The sequence below is a fragment of the Aedes albopictus genome, chromosome 3, assembly GCF_035046485.1.
Source record: "Aedes albopictus strain Foshan chromosome 3, AalbF5, whole genome shotgun sequence".
Taxonomy (NCBI): domain Eukaryota; kingdom Metazoa; phylum Arthropoda; class Insecta; order Diptera; family Culicidae; genus Aedes; species Aedes albopictus.
Genome location: NC_085138.1, coordinates 345,288,986 through 345,305,921, shown reverse-complemented (window position 1 = coordinate 345,305,921; position 16,936 = coordinate 345,288,986). Strand labels below are relative to the sequence as shown.

The 16,936-nt window shown below is 37.7% G+C and overlaps 1 protein-coding gene across 50 annotated transcripts in view; it reads left to right on the top strand.

The window, feature by feature from the left end:
• Positions 1-16,936, top strand: part of LOC109421922 (sodium channel protein para) — a 521,170-nt gene that overhangs the window by 357,747 nt on the left and 146,487 nt on the right. For 34 of the 50 annotated variants that reach the window (XM_062855173.1, XM_062855141.1, XM_062855172.1 and 31 more), the window contains 5 exons: positions 3,080-3,142; positions 3,279-3,462; positions 4,349-4,551; positions 13,587-13,686; positions 13,751-13,819. In XM_062855173.1, the coding sequence (XP_062711157.1) occupies positions 3,080-3,142; positions 3,279-3,462; positions 4,349-4,551; positions 13,587-13,686; positions 13,751-13,819 (619 nt within the window). The remainder of the gene's footprint in view (positions 1-3,079; positions 3,143-3,278; positions 3,463-4,348; positions 4,552-13,586; positions 13,687-13,750; positions 13,820-16,936) is intronic. The other 16 variants (XM_062855155.1, XM_062855169.1, XM_062855167.1 and 13 more) reach the window with 2 other exon arrangements.

The following is a 16,936-nucleotide window of genomic DNA, read 5'->3' as shown; positions in this document are numbered from 1 at the left end:
AAATTTAAAATCTTCGAATGTGATGTCAATTGAATGATAAATCTCCATTGTTTTTTTTATTCTTGTTTCGGCAAATATTACAATTCTCCTGTTTTGTATGCCGAAGTGAACAAGTGAAGCGTGTGTTCAAAACTCGTCCACATTCATGACATTAATCTACATTTTATTGTATAGATTTTTCAAGTACAATACCCTATCATGTGTTTTTGAAATCAACGAAAATTGGATATCATTAAATATTGTCGAAAATTTATGAAGAATTCCCGCTTTTATCATCATTTTTGAAGATATTTTTGAAAGATTTTCTAGTGGACTTTTTTATTCTTTTCAAGAAATGCTACTTCAGTTTATTGCATCAATCTCACCAAAAATTGCTTCAGAATTTCCAAGCATTCCTGAAATTCTGCTTGAAGACCATGTTTAACTGAAGTACTTTTTTAGAATAACAAAAGAACAACTTTGACAAAATTCAACTGCTGTAGTTTCTTTAGATATATTGCCACGTTGTTTTAAGTTGGAACTTCAAGACATCGGATCAGATTGGAAATTTTTCAAAAATTATTTAAGAATGTTAATAAGTTAGGTTCTATAACCAGTATATATTTCTCCAAATATTCAGTATATTTATGCACTTTCGTCATTAATGAAATTTAGATACACATTCGAAATGAAACTCTGGGAAATCCTACTGAAACCATTGTTCTACCCATAGTGAGTTGCTTTCCAAGATTACCTTCATAAACTTATATAAAAAATTCTAAATTTTCAAAATTGTTTGAAAATTTCAAATTTTGAAGATTATTTTCATTAACTGATTAATGCAAATGTATAAGGAATTACTCAAGTTCTTTTTTTACCAATGACTTGTCAAAAAAGGACGTCGCTGATATTTTGCCAGACATCCTCTTCTTCTTTATGGCTCTACGTCTCCACCAGAGTTGCGCACTATCAGTCTTGTCAGGTGACTACTGATATTGCACCGTCGTCACTATCACTCCTGACCAATCCATATCAAAACGACAATGACAGGCAACGACTTGATATTGACCCGCACTCTGGATCACAATCATTGCAACTGATGTGATATTTTAGTGGTTTTCGCCGAAACTCAAACTTTTTTTGTGACCAACATGCAAAACTTGTTATTTTGTACCACATATAAAAATATCATCTTGGTAAATCTTCATTTGGATTTTTAAACGTTTTTTAAAGATGGCCTTTCAGTGATATCCCTAGTCAATCCAGTTCTGATGGAACAAGGAAAGCGACGGTGACTCAATAGAGCGCACACTGACTTGGATCGCAGTCGGCCTATTAAAATCAGCGATTTGCTTACCATTGACAGTGACAGAGTGCAACTCTGATCTTCACTGGGACATGGCCTATCTCGCTTCAACTTAATGTTCTATGAGCACTTCCACAGTTATTAATTGAAGGGCTTTCTTTGTCTGCCATTGCATGAATTTGTTTATTGTGAGGCAAGTACAATGATACACTATGCCCAGGGAATCGATAAAATTTTCGCGACTGGAACGGGAATCGAACCCGCCGTCTTCGGATTGGCGATCCATAGCCTTAATCACTAAGCTAACTGGAGACCCGACATTAGTATACAAATTATACAGCATTTTTTTTATTTTTCGTAAAAAAAAATATCCTTATAAACTCCATCAGAAACTGTCACATTTGTCATCGACCAAATAATTTCCGGAAATTTTATAGACAGTTCCTCCAGATTTTTAAAAATACTTTTTACTTTTTTTTACCTGTATTAACGAGATTTTTAGCCCTTGGCTAGTTCAGTATTCAGTTGATTTAATTCAAATTTATTCAAAAATGCCAGTCCAAATTTTCTGAAATGACATATTTTATGGAAATAAGTGCTGATGGGTCGCCAAAGTCTACAGCAATCAGAAGTGGGTCACAAGCAGAAAAAGTTTGAGAATCCCTGTCATAATGTTTCATTTCAAGTGGCAAACAGAAAAAAGTTAAGAAATTAATCTAATAGCATTGCGGCGATAATCAGAACAAAGATATTTCATACAATATGGTTTAAACCCTTTTGCTGTAAATAGAAGGAAAAATAGTTGCTTATGCTAATCAAAAAAATCCCTACTGGTAACAATTTGGGATGATATTCAATAGAGAAACATTAAAGCAGCAACATTTGTCCAACTGAAACAAAGCAAAACTAGAAATGCTGCATAATGATTACAATTTTTCAATTACAGTATGTTCGATAATTGTCAACTGCAGTACAGTTGAAAGGAAAGCAAAGTTAAAGGAAAGCAAAGTTATCAGTAAACTAATGATAATAAGTTGAAATCAATAATAACTGATGATTTCAGTAATCATAAATTTTTTAAACATTTTTTTTTGATTAGGTATTATACAAAGACCAACTCTAACACGTAGAAAAAGGCGTTAATCCCAAACGTTATTTTAGCGACACTACGTGCTAGATTTTTCAAAACATATGAAGCTGAGCATTGTATAGCCAGCTACGATGTGTACAATCGCCTATGCTATGCTATGCTAGATATTATACAAAGAAAAATTAAAAATTTGGCGTGACTGTCACGGTCGCCATGTTGTATATTTTACATCCAACATCAATGAGTACTTTCAATGTAATGTTCAATGTAACTATTCATCAGTTAAAACGGATATTTAGTATTTGTATAGTTTACAAGGGACAGATATTAGTCAATGCGTTGAGCAGGTTTCTTCGAAATAACACTTCACTTAACAACACCAGTTACAATTGAACTCACAATCCACAACTCATTCTCTTAACACCAAAACACACATATCCACACCTAAAATGTATTTTCGGTTGTCTATCAAATGCAACCGAAGACCACTCCACCTACCAGCTTAGAGCAACCCCACCTATTAACCATAATAGTCATATTTATAATAGCCTAGCTTCTATAGAATTTTATACATAGATCAATCTTTCTCTTAACTACTACAAATATACTGATATACTACTACTTGTTTTTAAGAGAATGCGCAGCCCACCAAGACGAACGACCAACAACACACTAACCAATGAAAACCTATACTTACTTTCTAGGCTTCACTTTCATTACCTGGTTCACCATTTAATCTTCGTAGAGGATCTAGAGGATCACATCAGGTACCAAGCCTCGAAGACCACAAACTTCACTAAACGAGTTATACGTGTTTCTTCTTTTTTTGCGTTTCTATTTCTTTCTCTCTTTCAAACATGCTGCATCGCCACCGTTTGGATTGGATCGGACACCACCGCGCAGTTTACGATACGTAACGGTAGAGGACGTTTCGTGGGCGTACCTGGTAGCGATAGAAAACCATTGGTACTCTCAACATATCTCGATGCACAAGAACATTTGCCATACGCCGATGACTCGAACGCGGTCACACCGATGTCGGAGGAAAATGGTGCAATCATCGTTCCAGTATACTATGCTAATTTAGGTACACTATAAAAAAGTAAAATCTAGTTCAATCAAGTTCAAACGACGTTCAAAACGTTCGATTTTCGATTCCAAAGTGTCAAAATTTGTTCTCACTTACATACGTTTCGGAACTTCTTTGCGTCAAACAAAAGAGAAAGATACGATTGCTCTTTCCAAAATGTGATGGCTGCTCTAAATCTCTCTCCTGTTTTCAAAACTTTCTCTCTTTTATATCTATTGATCGTCTCTCACTTTCTATCCGTTTCAATTGTTACGATCGTGTGAAACTATCAAGCCAAACAATTATCTCTGTCTCTATTTCTACTCTTTCCCTTTTGTCCTTCCAAACGTTATTCAAGTTTCCAGCATCGTTCAAATTTTTCTCTCTGATTTTAACATTCATTGCTCAGACAAATACTCGAAAAATACAGAAAATACATTTTATATTTTTTATAGTGTCCATACTTATAATAATTTTTGATCGCTTTTAACCAAAACCACACCACACATGTAAAATTTATTTTTCTGATATGGTTTCAAGCATGATTTCTATTCATTCTGTGTTCTCACCAACAATTGAAAAACATATTGACTGTTTCACTTTGGTTAACATTTTAGTCATGCCTTTCTTTTTCAATACTAAACAGCATCTCTTTATCATTCTGCTTCACTACTTTTTAAAACTAAAACAAATACTATTCAAAATCTCAAAAACTCCCTATTTTGAGTTTTGTTTGTTTTCGCACACTAGGAAAGCTTGTAATTTCACACAATAAAACAACTACAACCGCGTATTGCTCGCCAGCCAACTGTTATCGTTATCTTTCGTCACTAATCGTGTACTTTCCCCCATTCCACCGAATGATCAACGTGAACAATTACCGAACCAACCGGCCGCCACGCAGGTTCGCGACACTCATCGTACACATCGCATCAATCGCGCATCTCGTACACATCGCACGGCGACCTGCTCGGCGGCATGACGAAGGAGAGCCGACTGCGGAACCGGTCGGCGCGGAACACCAACCACTCGATCGTGCCGCCGCCGAACATGTCCGGGCCGAACATGTCCTACGTGGACACCAACCACAAGGGGCAGCGAGACTTTGTGAGTATAAAGTTATTGATATGTCGTAACGATTCAAATAATGCATATTTTGAAACATTCGTCGAACAACACTTTAGTAAAATATTGACAGTTTTCAAAAGCTTTGAAATAGACTTAAAATCATACTTCAGAGCATAGTAGAGTAGTACCAAATATTGAAATTTGCTTTCTTTATATGTACGGAACAGTTTTTCACAAAGGGTAAAAATAAACTTCGTCATATGCGCTAATTCCCGTCACATCAGACGAAGTATAGCCGATAATTACACGTATTTCAACTTACCTTTGCCAATGGCTCTCTAGATGGAAGCAAAAAGATGCAGACTATCAATAACCACCCCCTATAGCATTGAAAAGCGAATAATTGATGGAGTTAGAAGCAAAGGGGTGTGAATGACAACTAACACTTTTTTCACCAATTTTTCATCCCATACCAAATGTAAGGAGTTTCAAAATCGTCCCAATTTTCTCCGATTTATTGTAATATTTCTAATCATCGTATCTTTAAAAAGTACCCGAAAGCTTGAAATTTGAAGAAAGTTTCAATATGCTGAGCTCAAAATCGACAAAATGATCACTTACGCCCCTTTGCCTCTGGGCCCCTCAATTATGTCAAATTGCACGTTTCAATTTTTCTCGTTTCCCATATGATGAAGGCAATCCGACCAAAACTGAAGCTAGCCGAATTATTCTTCATCACCGTTCAATTTTCACTTCTCCAGCTATACTGATTGAACTGATCTTCAATTCACACCCTACAAAAGCTCTGTGGCACTTCAAAATTGGATTTCACAGCTGCAGAATTGGGTCACCAGCTAGCCTACTGGTTAAGGCTATGGATCGCCAATCCAGAAACGGCGAGTTCGATTCCCGTTCCGGTCCTGAAAATTTTCTCGACTCCCTGGGCATAGAGTGTTGTTGTACTTGCCTAACAATCTATAAATTCATACAATGACAGGCAAAAGAAAGCCCATCAATTAATAACTGTGGAAGTGCTCAAAGAACAGTATGTTGAAGCGAGGCAGGCAGGTTAAATCCCAGTGCGGATGTAGAAGCATGAAGAAGAAGAAGAATTCGAGGGAAATTTATTCAATCTTGTCATTTCAAGCAAATGGTAGATATTTTACATTTTTTTTTCGATGATATGAAAGCTAATTTATGAGAAGTTTGATATTTTGCTTGACAATTAGCGCCACCTAGCGGCTAAATCACAAATTAATTGTTGAATTACTAGATTGCTCTTGACTTCCTAAAGAACTTTACCGAAGACGACACTTATCTATCTGCTCTGGATCGCGCGATAGAGAAGTCTAAAACTTTACTTGACGGCTAGTGCCACCATGCGGTGAAATCACCAACTAAATGTTGAATCACCAGATAGGTTTTCACTTCCTGAAGAACTTTGCCGAAGATGACACTTTTCTATCTGCTCTGGATCTCAAGATAGAGAAGTTTGAAATTTTACTTGAGGACTTACGACACCTAACGGCGAAATCACCAAGTAATTGTTGAACCATCAGATTGCACTTGACTTCCTGAAGAACTTTGCCGAAGACGGTCCTCTTCTATCTGCTCTGGATCTCGAGATAGCGGAGTTTGAAGCTTTACTAGACATTTAGCGTCACCTAGCGGTGAAATCACCAATTAATATTGTTGAATAATCCGATAGCTCTTGACTTCCTGAAGAACTTTGCCGAAGACGGTCCTCTTCTATCTGCTCTGGATCTCGAGATAGCGGAGTTTGAAGCTTTACTAGACATTTAGCGTCACCTAGCGGTGAAATCACCAATTAATTGTTGAATCACCAGATTGCTCTTGTCTTCCTGAAGAACTTAGCCGAAGACGACACTTTTCTATCTACTCTGCATCTCGAGATAGCGGAGTTTGAAGTTTTATTTGACAACTAGCGCCACCTAGCGGCGAAGTCACAAAATAATTGTTGAATCACCAGATTGCTCTTGTCTTCCTGCAGAACTTTGCCGAAGACGGCCCTCTTCGGTAGAGAAGTTTAAAATTTTACTTCACGACTAGCGCCACCTGGCGGTGAAATCACCAATTAATTGTTGAATAATCAGATAGCTCATGACTTCCTGAAGAACTTTGCCGAAGACGGCCCTCTTCTATCTGCTCTGGATCCCGAGCTAGAAAAGTCTGAAATTTACTTCACGACTAGCGCCACCTAGCGGCAAAATCACCAAGTAATTGTTGAATCACCAGATTGCTCTTGACATCCTGAAGAACTTTGCCGAAGACGACACTTTTCTATCTGCTCTGCATCTCGAGATAGCGGAGTTTGAAGCTTTTTTTATCAACTAGCGCCACCTAGCGGCGAAGTCACAAACTAATTGTTGAATCACCAGATTGCTCTTGTCTTCCTGCAGAACTTTGCCGAAGACGGCCCTCTTCTATCTGCTCTGGATGCCGAGCTAGAGGAGTCTGAAATTTACTTCACGACTAGCGCCACCTAGCGGCAAAATCATCAAGTAATTGTTGAATCACCAGATTGCTCTTGACTTCCTGAAGAACTTTGCCAAAGACGACACTTTTCTATCTGCTCTGCATCTCGAGATAGCGGAGTTTGAAGCTTTATTTAACAACTAGCGCCACCTAGCGGCGAAGTCACAAACTAATTGTTGAATCACCAGATTGCTCTTGTCTTCCTGCAGAACTTTGCCGAAGACGGCCCTCTTCTATCTGCTCTGGATGCCGAGCTAGAGGAGTCTGAAATTTACTTCACGACTAGCGCCACCTAGCGGCAAAATCATCAAGTAATTGTTGAATCACCAGATTGCTCTTGACTTCCTGAAGAACTTTGCCAAAGACGACACTTTTCTATCTGCTCTGCATCTCGAGATAGCGGAGTTTGAAGCTTTATTTAACAACTAGCGCCACCTAGCGGCGAAGTCACAAACTAATTGTTGAATCACCAGATTGCTCTTGTCTTCCTGCAGAACTTTGCCGAAGACGGCCCTCTTCTATCTGCTCTGGATGCCGAGCTAGAGAAGTTTAAAATTTTACTTCACGACTAGCGCCACCTAGCGGTGAAATCACCAATTAATTATTGAATAATCAGATAGCTCTTGACTTCCTGAAAAAAAGCCAAAGACGACACTTTTCTATCTGCTCTGCATCTCGAGATAGCGGAGTGTGAAGCTTTATTCAACAACTAGCGCCACCTAGCGGCGAAGTTACAAACTAATTGTTGAATCACCAGGTTTCTCTTGTCTTCCTGAAGAACTTTGCCGAAGACGGCCCTCTTCTATCTGCTCTGGATGCCGAGCTAGAGAAGTTTAAAATTTTACTTCACGACTAGCGCCACCTAGCGGCGAAATCACCAATCAATTGTTGAATAAGCAGGTAGCTCTTGACTTCCTGAAGAACTTTGCCGAAGACGATACTTTTCTATCTGCTCTGGATCTCCAGTTAGAGAAGTTTTAAACTTTACTTGACGACTGGCGCCACCTAGCGTCGAAATCACAAACAAATTGTTAAATCCCCAGATTGTTCTTGATATACTGAACAACTTTGCCGAAGACAGCGTTGTTCCCAATAAAGTAGATCTCGAGATAGGTGAATTCCCACTTTATCGCGACGTAGAAGTCCGGCGTGTCCTGCAGGTGTTGTAGCAGCTGCGGAACGTGCGACACTCGCTTGGTGTGACGCTGCAGATCTCGGACCTCCAGAACGGACGTGAGGATGTTGGCATCACAGAAGCAGACCGCTTCCTGCACCACGAGCCATCCGTTGCATTCGAAATTGGCGTTACATTTGGCGACCAGGAGGGCCTTTACGCGCTCCAGGTGGGACAGTTTGACCGCCAGCATGCGCGGTGTCCGTCTGTGGGAGTCCAACTGTTCCAGGTCGTGCTCAGTCTTATCGATCGCCAGCTGTAGCTTGCGGAAGTCATTGTTCCACACCGACCAATAGATGGGGTATTTTTCCTGGATCTTATCAATCGTCAACATCTCGTCTGAATCTTAACTCAAGGTCTCGTCCGGATAAGGCTTTCCAAGCAGACTTTCCTGAAACTCAAGCGCTTGGATGAGGAGTACGCTATGCAGCAGGAGTATATGCGAAGAAGGTATGATGTCATGGCTACGTATTTCGACGAATCCGACGACGATGAGGAGAAAAGTTTTCAAGGTTCGAAGGTGAGCAACGTCAGCCGGACCAGACAGTGGATTGATAAGCAAATAGAGATAAAGGGAGAAGCCAAAGCCTTCGAGACCTACAATTTACAAGCGATTCCAGCAGCTGGACCTGGCTACGGTGGCTGTGGCTCGCAAGGGGCCAACTTTCCAGCAACTCCAGCAGGTCGTCCCGACTCTCGAGTTCTAACATGACAATACCTAATTCCACCGGCAGCAGTTAGTAGCACAAGAACACGGTGAAAGCGCACATGGTTCCGTCACTACCGGAATTATTTCAACGGCGAAATATTTTTCCCGTAATAATTATGGAATTGACTTATATTTTTTATATTTTCCTTTTTTATCGGACATAATAAAAATAACACAGTTGTTCGACTTGGAATATTTTCTTGCTGAGATTATCTCTGGAAATTTTAGGACAAAACCTCTCGAAATGCTATGGGAGATTGTGAGTAGGCTTATGGTATAATTAATGCCAGGACCAGGATACATTCCAGTACCATTATTGGATTTCTGGAATAATCAATGGCAAATTCTATACAAGTTGGTTGAATGATTTATTTGAATTCCTTCATGGCGTTCTGGTAAATTCTGAGGGAGATTCCTTAGAGAACAATAAATAAATCCCAGGGGATAGACAAAATGATCGGGACAGGCAAAATTTTCACTTTTCAAAAAATGTCCAATTAGCTGTAACTTTCCAAAAAGTGCATCAAATATTCTCAAATTTTAACTCTAAGTTGATCAACTAGTTGTGTATCAGTGGACAAAATTTGGAAAATATCGGGCTATTCTGCACGAATTTATAAGTATTTTAGAATTATCTGATAGCCAACTTTGAGCTGTTATATTTTCGGATTCAATGAACCGAATGCAATGAAATTTTGTCCATTTATGACTTATGTAATGAGCTCTGAAAAACGTTTGACTCAACTTGAAATTATTACCAAGAGAAAAAGTTATAGCTATTTCATTATTTTTATGATTTTTTAGTAAATTGGTCTATTTTTAATATGCATCCCATTACTTTTTCAATGAATTTCCGGCTATGTTGTTACTTTCTTTCAAAACATATCTGTATTCAACACAATTGGAAGGAACGATGTTGAAATTTAAGAAAATTTGGTGTTTATTAGAAAAAATAATCTAATCGTTATAATTTTCTTCCGTGTTAAGAATTTTAAGTTAAGTCAAACGTTTTTCAAAACTCATTATATAGGTCATAAATGATCAAAATTTCATTGCATTCGGTTCATTGAATCTGGAGATATAACCCCTCAAAGTTGGCTATCGGATAATTATACCTTTTTCTTGAATCTTTGAATCTTTATAACTTCGTGCAGTGGAGTGGACCTGGTGTGATGGTTAGAACACTTGAAGTAAAGCGTGGGTCCCGAGATGAAAAAAAATCTCGTTAATACAGATAAAAAAAAACTTCGTGCAGAATAGTCCGATCTTTTCCAATTTTTGTCCACTGATACACAACTTACAGTGAAAATTTGAGAATACTTGATGCACTTTTCGAAAAGTTACAGCTATTTGAATTTTTTTTAAAAGGGAAAATGTTGCCTGTCCCGATCATTTTGTCTATCCCCTGTATGTGTAGAGTTATTTGTGAAATGATTTGAAAAGCAGTGACAGACTCTTTTCCAAGGTTATGCAACACCTCACAAACATAAACTGCTTCTGATATCACTTCAATTTCTTGAGGTTTGTGCTAACGTAAGAACCTCGACAATACATATAAGATGCGACGCGAGACAGGACACAACACTTATAGTTCTTACAACAAATTAAAAGGATTTAAATTAACCTTTTAAGTCGACCGGTTTCGGGCTCGACGTTGCCCATCGACAGGACGATGTCCGACTGATTACATGGAGCACTAATACAATCGTACTGCGCACAGTACTCGTCGAAGTTGTTGTTGTTTCACTGAATTCTCAGCTTAGTCAAGTTAAAGAGGGGGGATTGTATTGGAGGATCGTCTTCGTTCATGAGAGGGCGATCAGCTGTGGCGATGTACATAGATTCCCAGGCGTTTAGTTTTGCAGCTTTTCTAACGTTCTTCACCAACTTAGCGTTCTCCCAATCCACAGCATGGTCCAAATGTGTGGTGTGTACTGCTACACTGGATTCATTGGTTCGTTCATTTTCGACTGCGAGTTTATGCTCACGAAGGCGAATTTTGAACTTCAAAGACTTTATTCAAGGAATTCCTACAGAAATTACTACAGGAATTGTTCCAGGAACTTTCTTTGGAATTCCTCGAAGAATTCTTCCAGGAATTCCTCCAGGGATGTTTAAAGATTTTTTTATCAAGAATTTCTCCAGAAATTCCTCCATGAATACCTCCACGATACTTCAGCAAACCTTTGAAAATTCCTCAAAAAAATACTCCTGGGATAACTCTAAGAAATTGGCTTCTTTAGCGGTATTGAGATAATTCCATATTCAGAATCTGCATGCAAAACTGAGCCGAAATCCAAATTTTCATGAATTTTGGTGCCCGGGAACCTATTTAAAAATCAGTTTGAAGTTTGTATGGGAGCGATTTGTCGAATCACCCCTTGTCGCATTTTGTACTGTCAAGCAGTTGGCCAGCTGTCAAAAGGTGATTTCGAAAAATCTCTTCGAAAGCGATTTTAGGTATCAAAATGAAGTTCTAAAAATCTGAAAAAAAATCATGGTGGTTCAGAAAAAGGTGCTCTTTCGTATAAAACCACAAATTCAATACATTTTTCTTAATTTAAAAACCCAATTATCCGAGAATTTCTTCAGAAATTTCTCATAAAAAATTCTTGGGGAATTTCGCCAAATACTCCTAGAATTTCTCCAAGAATCCCTCCAGGAATTCCTCCTAGAATTTCCCTAAAATTTTACCAGGGCCCGCTAAGACTTCTACCAATAATTCCTCCAAGAACCCTTTCATGAATTTCACCAGAAATACGTCCAGGGATTTGTTTCAAGAAATTGATTCAAGAATTCATCCAAAAATTCATACAAAAATTTCTTCATGAATACCTCCAAGATTCTTCAGGAAACCTACATAAATTCCTCAAGAAAATACTCCTGGGAGAATTCCAGGGAGAGTTTCTTCAGGGATTTCTTCAGGAACTGCTCCGAGACTTCTTCCATGATTTCCACCAAGGATTTGCTCCAGGAACTACTCCAAGAATTCTGTTAACCCGGGAGCAGTCGCGTCATGTACTGAGTACACGCGATGCTCGCATGTGGTACACAGCGTGAGCGGGGCGTCGCTGCAGGTAGTCAAAGACGCGACTGCTCGAGGGTTAAGAATTCCTCCAAGAATCCATCCAGGAAATTCTCTAGAAATTTTTTCAAGAATTCTTACAGGAACTCTAAGAAGAATTTCTCTAAGATCTGCTGCAATACTTCTGTCAAAAATTCATCCAAGAATTCCTCCAGCAATCCTTTTGAGTTCCCCTCCTAGAATTTCTTCGGGAATACCTCCAAGACTTCTTCCAATAATTTCACCAAAAATCTCTCTAGGAAATTCTCCAGGATTCTTCCAGGAATTTCTCCAAGAATACCCACAAAAATACTTCCAGGAATTCATTCAATAATTTCTTGAAGAAATTTCTGAAGCAAATCCTTAAGGAATTCCTGGAGTACTTTCTGGAAGAATTCATGTAGTAAGATAGAAAGGAATTTTAAAATAAATCCAGGGGAATTCCTAGTAGAATTTCTGGAGGAATTCTTGAAGTTATTTTCTTTTTTTTGGAGGAATTTTCGAAGAAACTTCTGGAATATTTCCTGTAAGAATTCACAAAGTAATTTCTGGAAAAACTCCTAAAATAAATACTGGATGAATTTGTGGAATATGTTTGGATGGAATTCCTAAAGTATTTCCCGGAACAACTCCTGGAGAAATTTCTGCAGAACTCCCTGGAGTAATTCCTGGAGGATTTAACTAACTACTGAAGAAATTCCTGGAGGAATTTCTAGAATATTTCTTTTATGAATTCCTGGAGTATTTCCCGTAACAATTCCTAGAGGAACTCCTGTGATCAATTCTGGAAGAGTTCGTAGAGAAATTCCTGGAGGAATAACTGGAGTAGATACTCAAAGAATCCTTGGAGTATATTCTGGAGGAATTCTACTTCAGGAATTCATTAAGGAATTTGTATTTGTATTTATTTGTTTATTTCATCTGACCTTTGTGGTCTTAATGAATAGGATGGGGAAAAGCTTCCTTGATCCAGCCGCATTATGCCGAGAACAAGAAAGCGTAAAAACCCCATACCTTTTCTAATATAACAGTGAATTAGGCATACAAACTAGTCAAAAATTAAAATAACAAACAATTGGAACTTAATCGAGTACATCCTGGAGGAATTTCTGGATGAATTCCTTGAGGAATGACTTATGAAATTCTTGGAATAACTTCTGGAGGATTTCGTGGGGGAATGCATTAATGTCCGGTCACTAAAATATACAGATTTTTTAGATTAGTCAAAACTATTGATGATAAGTAAAACGATAAAATTTGAGCAAAACCATATAGATTTTACAAAATATCGAGAACATTTTTTCCACAAGAAAAAAAATCAAGAGATACCTCTTCCTTTACATGTGTATGAAAACCGATTTTGAAAAAAAATTCTCCGTTATGAAAAAAAATTCAAAAATGAGGAAATGCTTCCAGTTTCATCTTAAGCAAAGTGGTTCGGACGCATCACCCGTAATTGCTGATTTAAATATATGTCTATATTTGTATAAACTAAACAATTTTGTAGTTAATCAATCTTAATAAGATGTGGTACCAAAATGAAGTGTTTCCCCAAAAATTTTTATTAATCCTACAACACTGTTCTATTTTTCAGTAACACAGTAAATTATAATCCGATCTTATTTCCACAGGATATGTCACAAGACTGTACAGACGAAGCTGGAAAAATAAAACACAACGACAATCCTTTCATCGAGCCCTCTCAAACACAAACCGTAGTAGATATGAAAGGTAAGTAGTTGCTTGCATTCGAACATCCAGCCAACTAATCTAACCAACGCTCTTCTCCTTTTAGACGTGATGGTGTTAAACGATATCATCGAGCAAGCTGCTGGTCGGCATAGTAGAGCTAGTGATCATGGAGGTAATTTAAAGTCACCATGTTCGATTTTTCCTACATATCAACGAAAAACCCGGAAATCAATTCCGGTCGAGTCAGAAAACACATATATGGTGGTCATCGTCATTGCTAAATACCATCATCAAATTCATCGAACCTCATTTACATCCCTACATGATGGCGCTTTCGTTATCGCCCTGATCACGCGAGCGTGAAGCCATTCATCCCATCGCCATAATTTCACCGCGTCACGCGACAAATTTACTTATGTTTTTTTCTTTCGGTTTCCCTTCAATAATGGGTGCATTTTAACCAAACATACATATGAATATTTTGTTTCATTTCTTCCATTCTCGACGGATTCAGTGTGCATCACAACGATATCACTTCATCGATTTTCATTTTGCTGTGGTAAATTATTGGAATTCATTTGTTTTTTGAGTACTGTATGTTGGTTTTATTTGTTTTGATTTTTGTGAGACATATTGTTCTCTCAATGTAACAAGTATTGTACATGAGTGTGTGTAATCTTTTTTCCTAGACACTACAGACTATCGTAAAACAAACTCTTTACAATCAATGGCATCGATGTTTTCACAATAATTTTGTAAACCACTGTTTTTGTAATGGCAATATCAGCAACACTGAATTAGATATATATTGAAGCACGATTGGCAACACTGGCAACTGTCAAAATGACATGCACTGAATCAAAAGTAAATACTCAATTTGTTTGAATGCAAACACAAAAGAAACATTGATATTGTCACAGAACACAAATTTGAAGTAGTTTATCCTAAAAATACGTATCCTTTTTTTCTGTAAAGTGTTTGGTTTGAAACTTCTGACCCGTTGACGTTTCGTTTTGGTTTTCCCATATGTTTTCTTCAATGTACACTTGTCAAGCTCGATGGAATCCACATCAATTTGTCTATTTCGCTCTTCCTCGCTCGTTCGTGCTGTCTCTTTGCTCTCATCCTTTCACCTGTCTCTCTTTCTCAGTTAGAATAGAATCTAAATTTAAGATCAACTACCAATTAATCTAAACCATAAGTATATCCCACCACAGTTTCCGACCGTTTGTCCATCCATGTAATTGCTGCTAGCGTGTAAACCTAGATTGACTCTACTTTCTTGTGTTTCGATCATTGCCCGTATGTAACAGTGGGACCCGAGAGAGGTTTGTTTATCCCGTCCGCGTTCCGACATCGAATACAGTACCAAACCGACCCATTGGCAACAGTATCTTCCCTAGTATTGAGTCCAGTTTGATAGATTAGAACAATTATCCTGTCCTGATCGTAGTTTGATAGCTAGAGCGTTTTTTAGATAATGTTTAAACCTATTAGCACATTGAGCATGACGTCCATTTTATGAACTCTCATTTAAGTGATTAGTTTTAGTTAGTTTGTTTTAACAACAAAATTTTAACAAAACTTCTTAGTAATTAATTAGAACGGGCTCACCCCACTGAAAATCTCACCCAAAACAGCTCACCATCACAAGTAGATGCGCTTGGTTATTCCTCACCAACACACCACCTTGCAAGCGACTAAGTCTATGTAGTAGTAAGAAAATTACGTCAATATTCAAAACCTTTAGTTTGTTCAATTGGTTTCGAGTTTGGTTGTCATTAACCATTTTTGCTTTTCGTTCTAATCAAAGTTTGAAAATTGCATTCTTCATCCCGCTCATCATAATTCATCGATCTTCAGAGTAACATCAATCGAAAAACACAGATCAAGTTTCAAAATACAACTGAAGATTGACTGAATCAGCACCCAAGCATTGCACTGATCCGTAACGAGAGAATAAAACACCAGCATATCTCATAATAACAATTTGCAAAACAAATAACAATCGGCTGGCGTTGAAGTGTTCAATAATGATTAGAGATATTCCAAACACACTTACAAAAACAAAAACAACAAACATTAAGCAAAACACTTCACTAGAGAGTTAACAAAAGACGCCTCACTTACCTACTTCAGAGAATGAGGGATCACAGTGCTGCTTAGAGGTTCGCACAAATACTTAAATGCAGCTTTAGATGTGCGCGCTTTCAACTGTCGCACTCGCAGCACACGAAATGCGATGTATCAACACAGCATTATTTTGCATATCTTTTGGTTAAAGCCTGTAGAATTAAAAAAAAACATAACGGTTACATTAATAGATTAGATTTAGACAGCAGCATTTCTTCTAGGACGATCTAGATGTTTTTGAATTTTTGTTTATTTTTTATGTTCTGCGTTAAGCTAGTAACTCAGAAAGGTTCTTGACTAAAAGACTAAAGTTTAAAATACGATTTCAGACTAGATGATGTATTATGATTTTCATTAATTACATGAAATGATACTTCTGTTTATAAAAGTGGAAAGACCGAAATTAACGTTTTTTTTTTCATAAAGCTTGGTATGTACAGGGGATAGACAAAATGATCGGAACAGGCAAAATTTTCACTTTTCAAAAAGTGTTCAACTAGCTGTAATTTTTCGAAAAGTGCATCGAATATTCTCAAATTTTTACTGTAAGTTCATCAACTAGTTGTGTATCAGCGGTACAAATTTGGAAATGATCGGGCCACTCTCCACGAAGTTATAAAGATTCTTGAAAAAGGTAAAATTATTCGATGGCTAACTTTGAGCTGTTATATCTCCGGATTCAATGAATGGATTGCAATGAAATTTTGATCATTAAAACATTTTTTGAAAAGTGAAAATTTAGCCTGTCCCGATCATTTTGTCTATCCCCTGTATTTCCGTCGCAGCAGACCAAAAACCATGTTCTTGCTTATATTATGGAACAATTGTCTTAGTTATATTCATATGAGAAAAATTTGTAAGCAAAACCGGATTAACATTTCATAGAAACGAAATCGCGGTCTCGCTTAATATTCGCCAGGTCACGTAATAACTGGTCCGACCACTGCGCTCTATGCCTTCTCAGAGCGCAAAATCCGAAGCAAACAGCAAGCTGGATGTAATTTTCGTTGCGAACAATAAAGTAGAACACTACAAATGCGCAATACAATAAAACATCACAGATGAATAACATACGCCACAAAACATGAAACGTACCCAGTTAGTCAAATTGATAAAGAACTTCAATCACAGGATGACAAGGTTTCATCATTTTTCT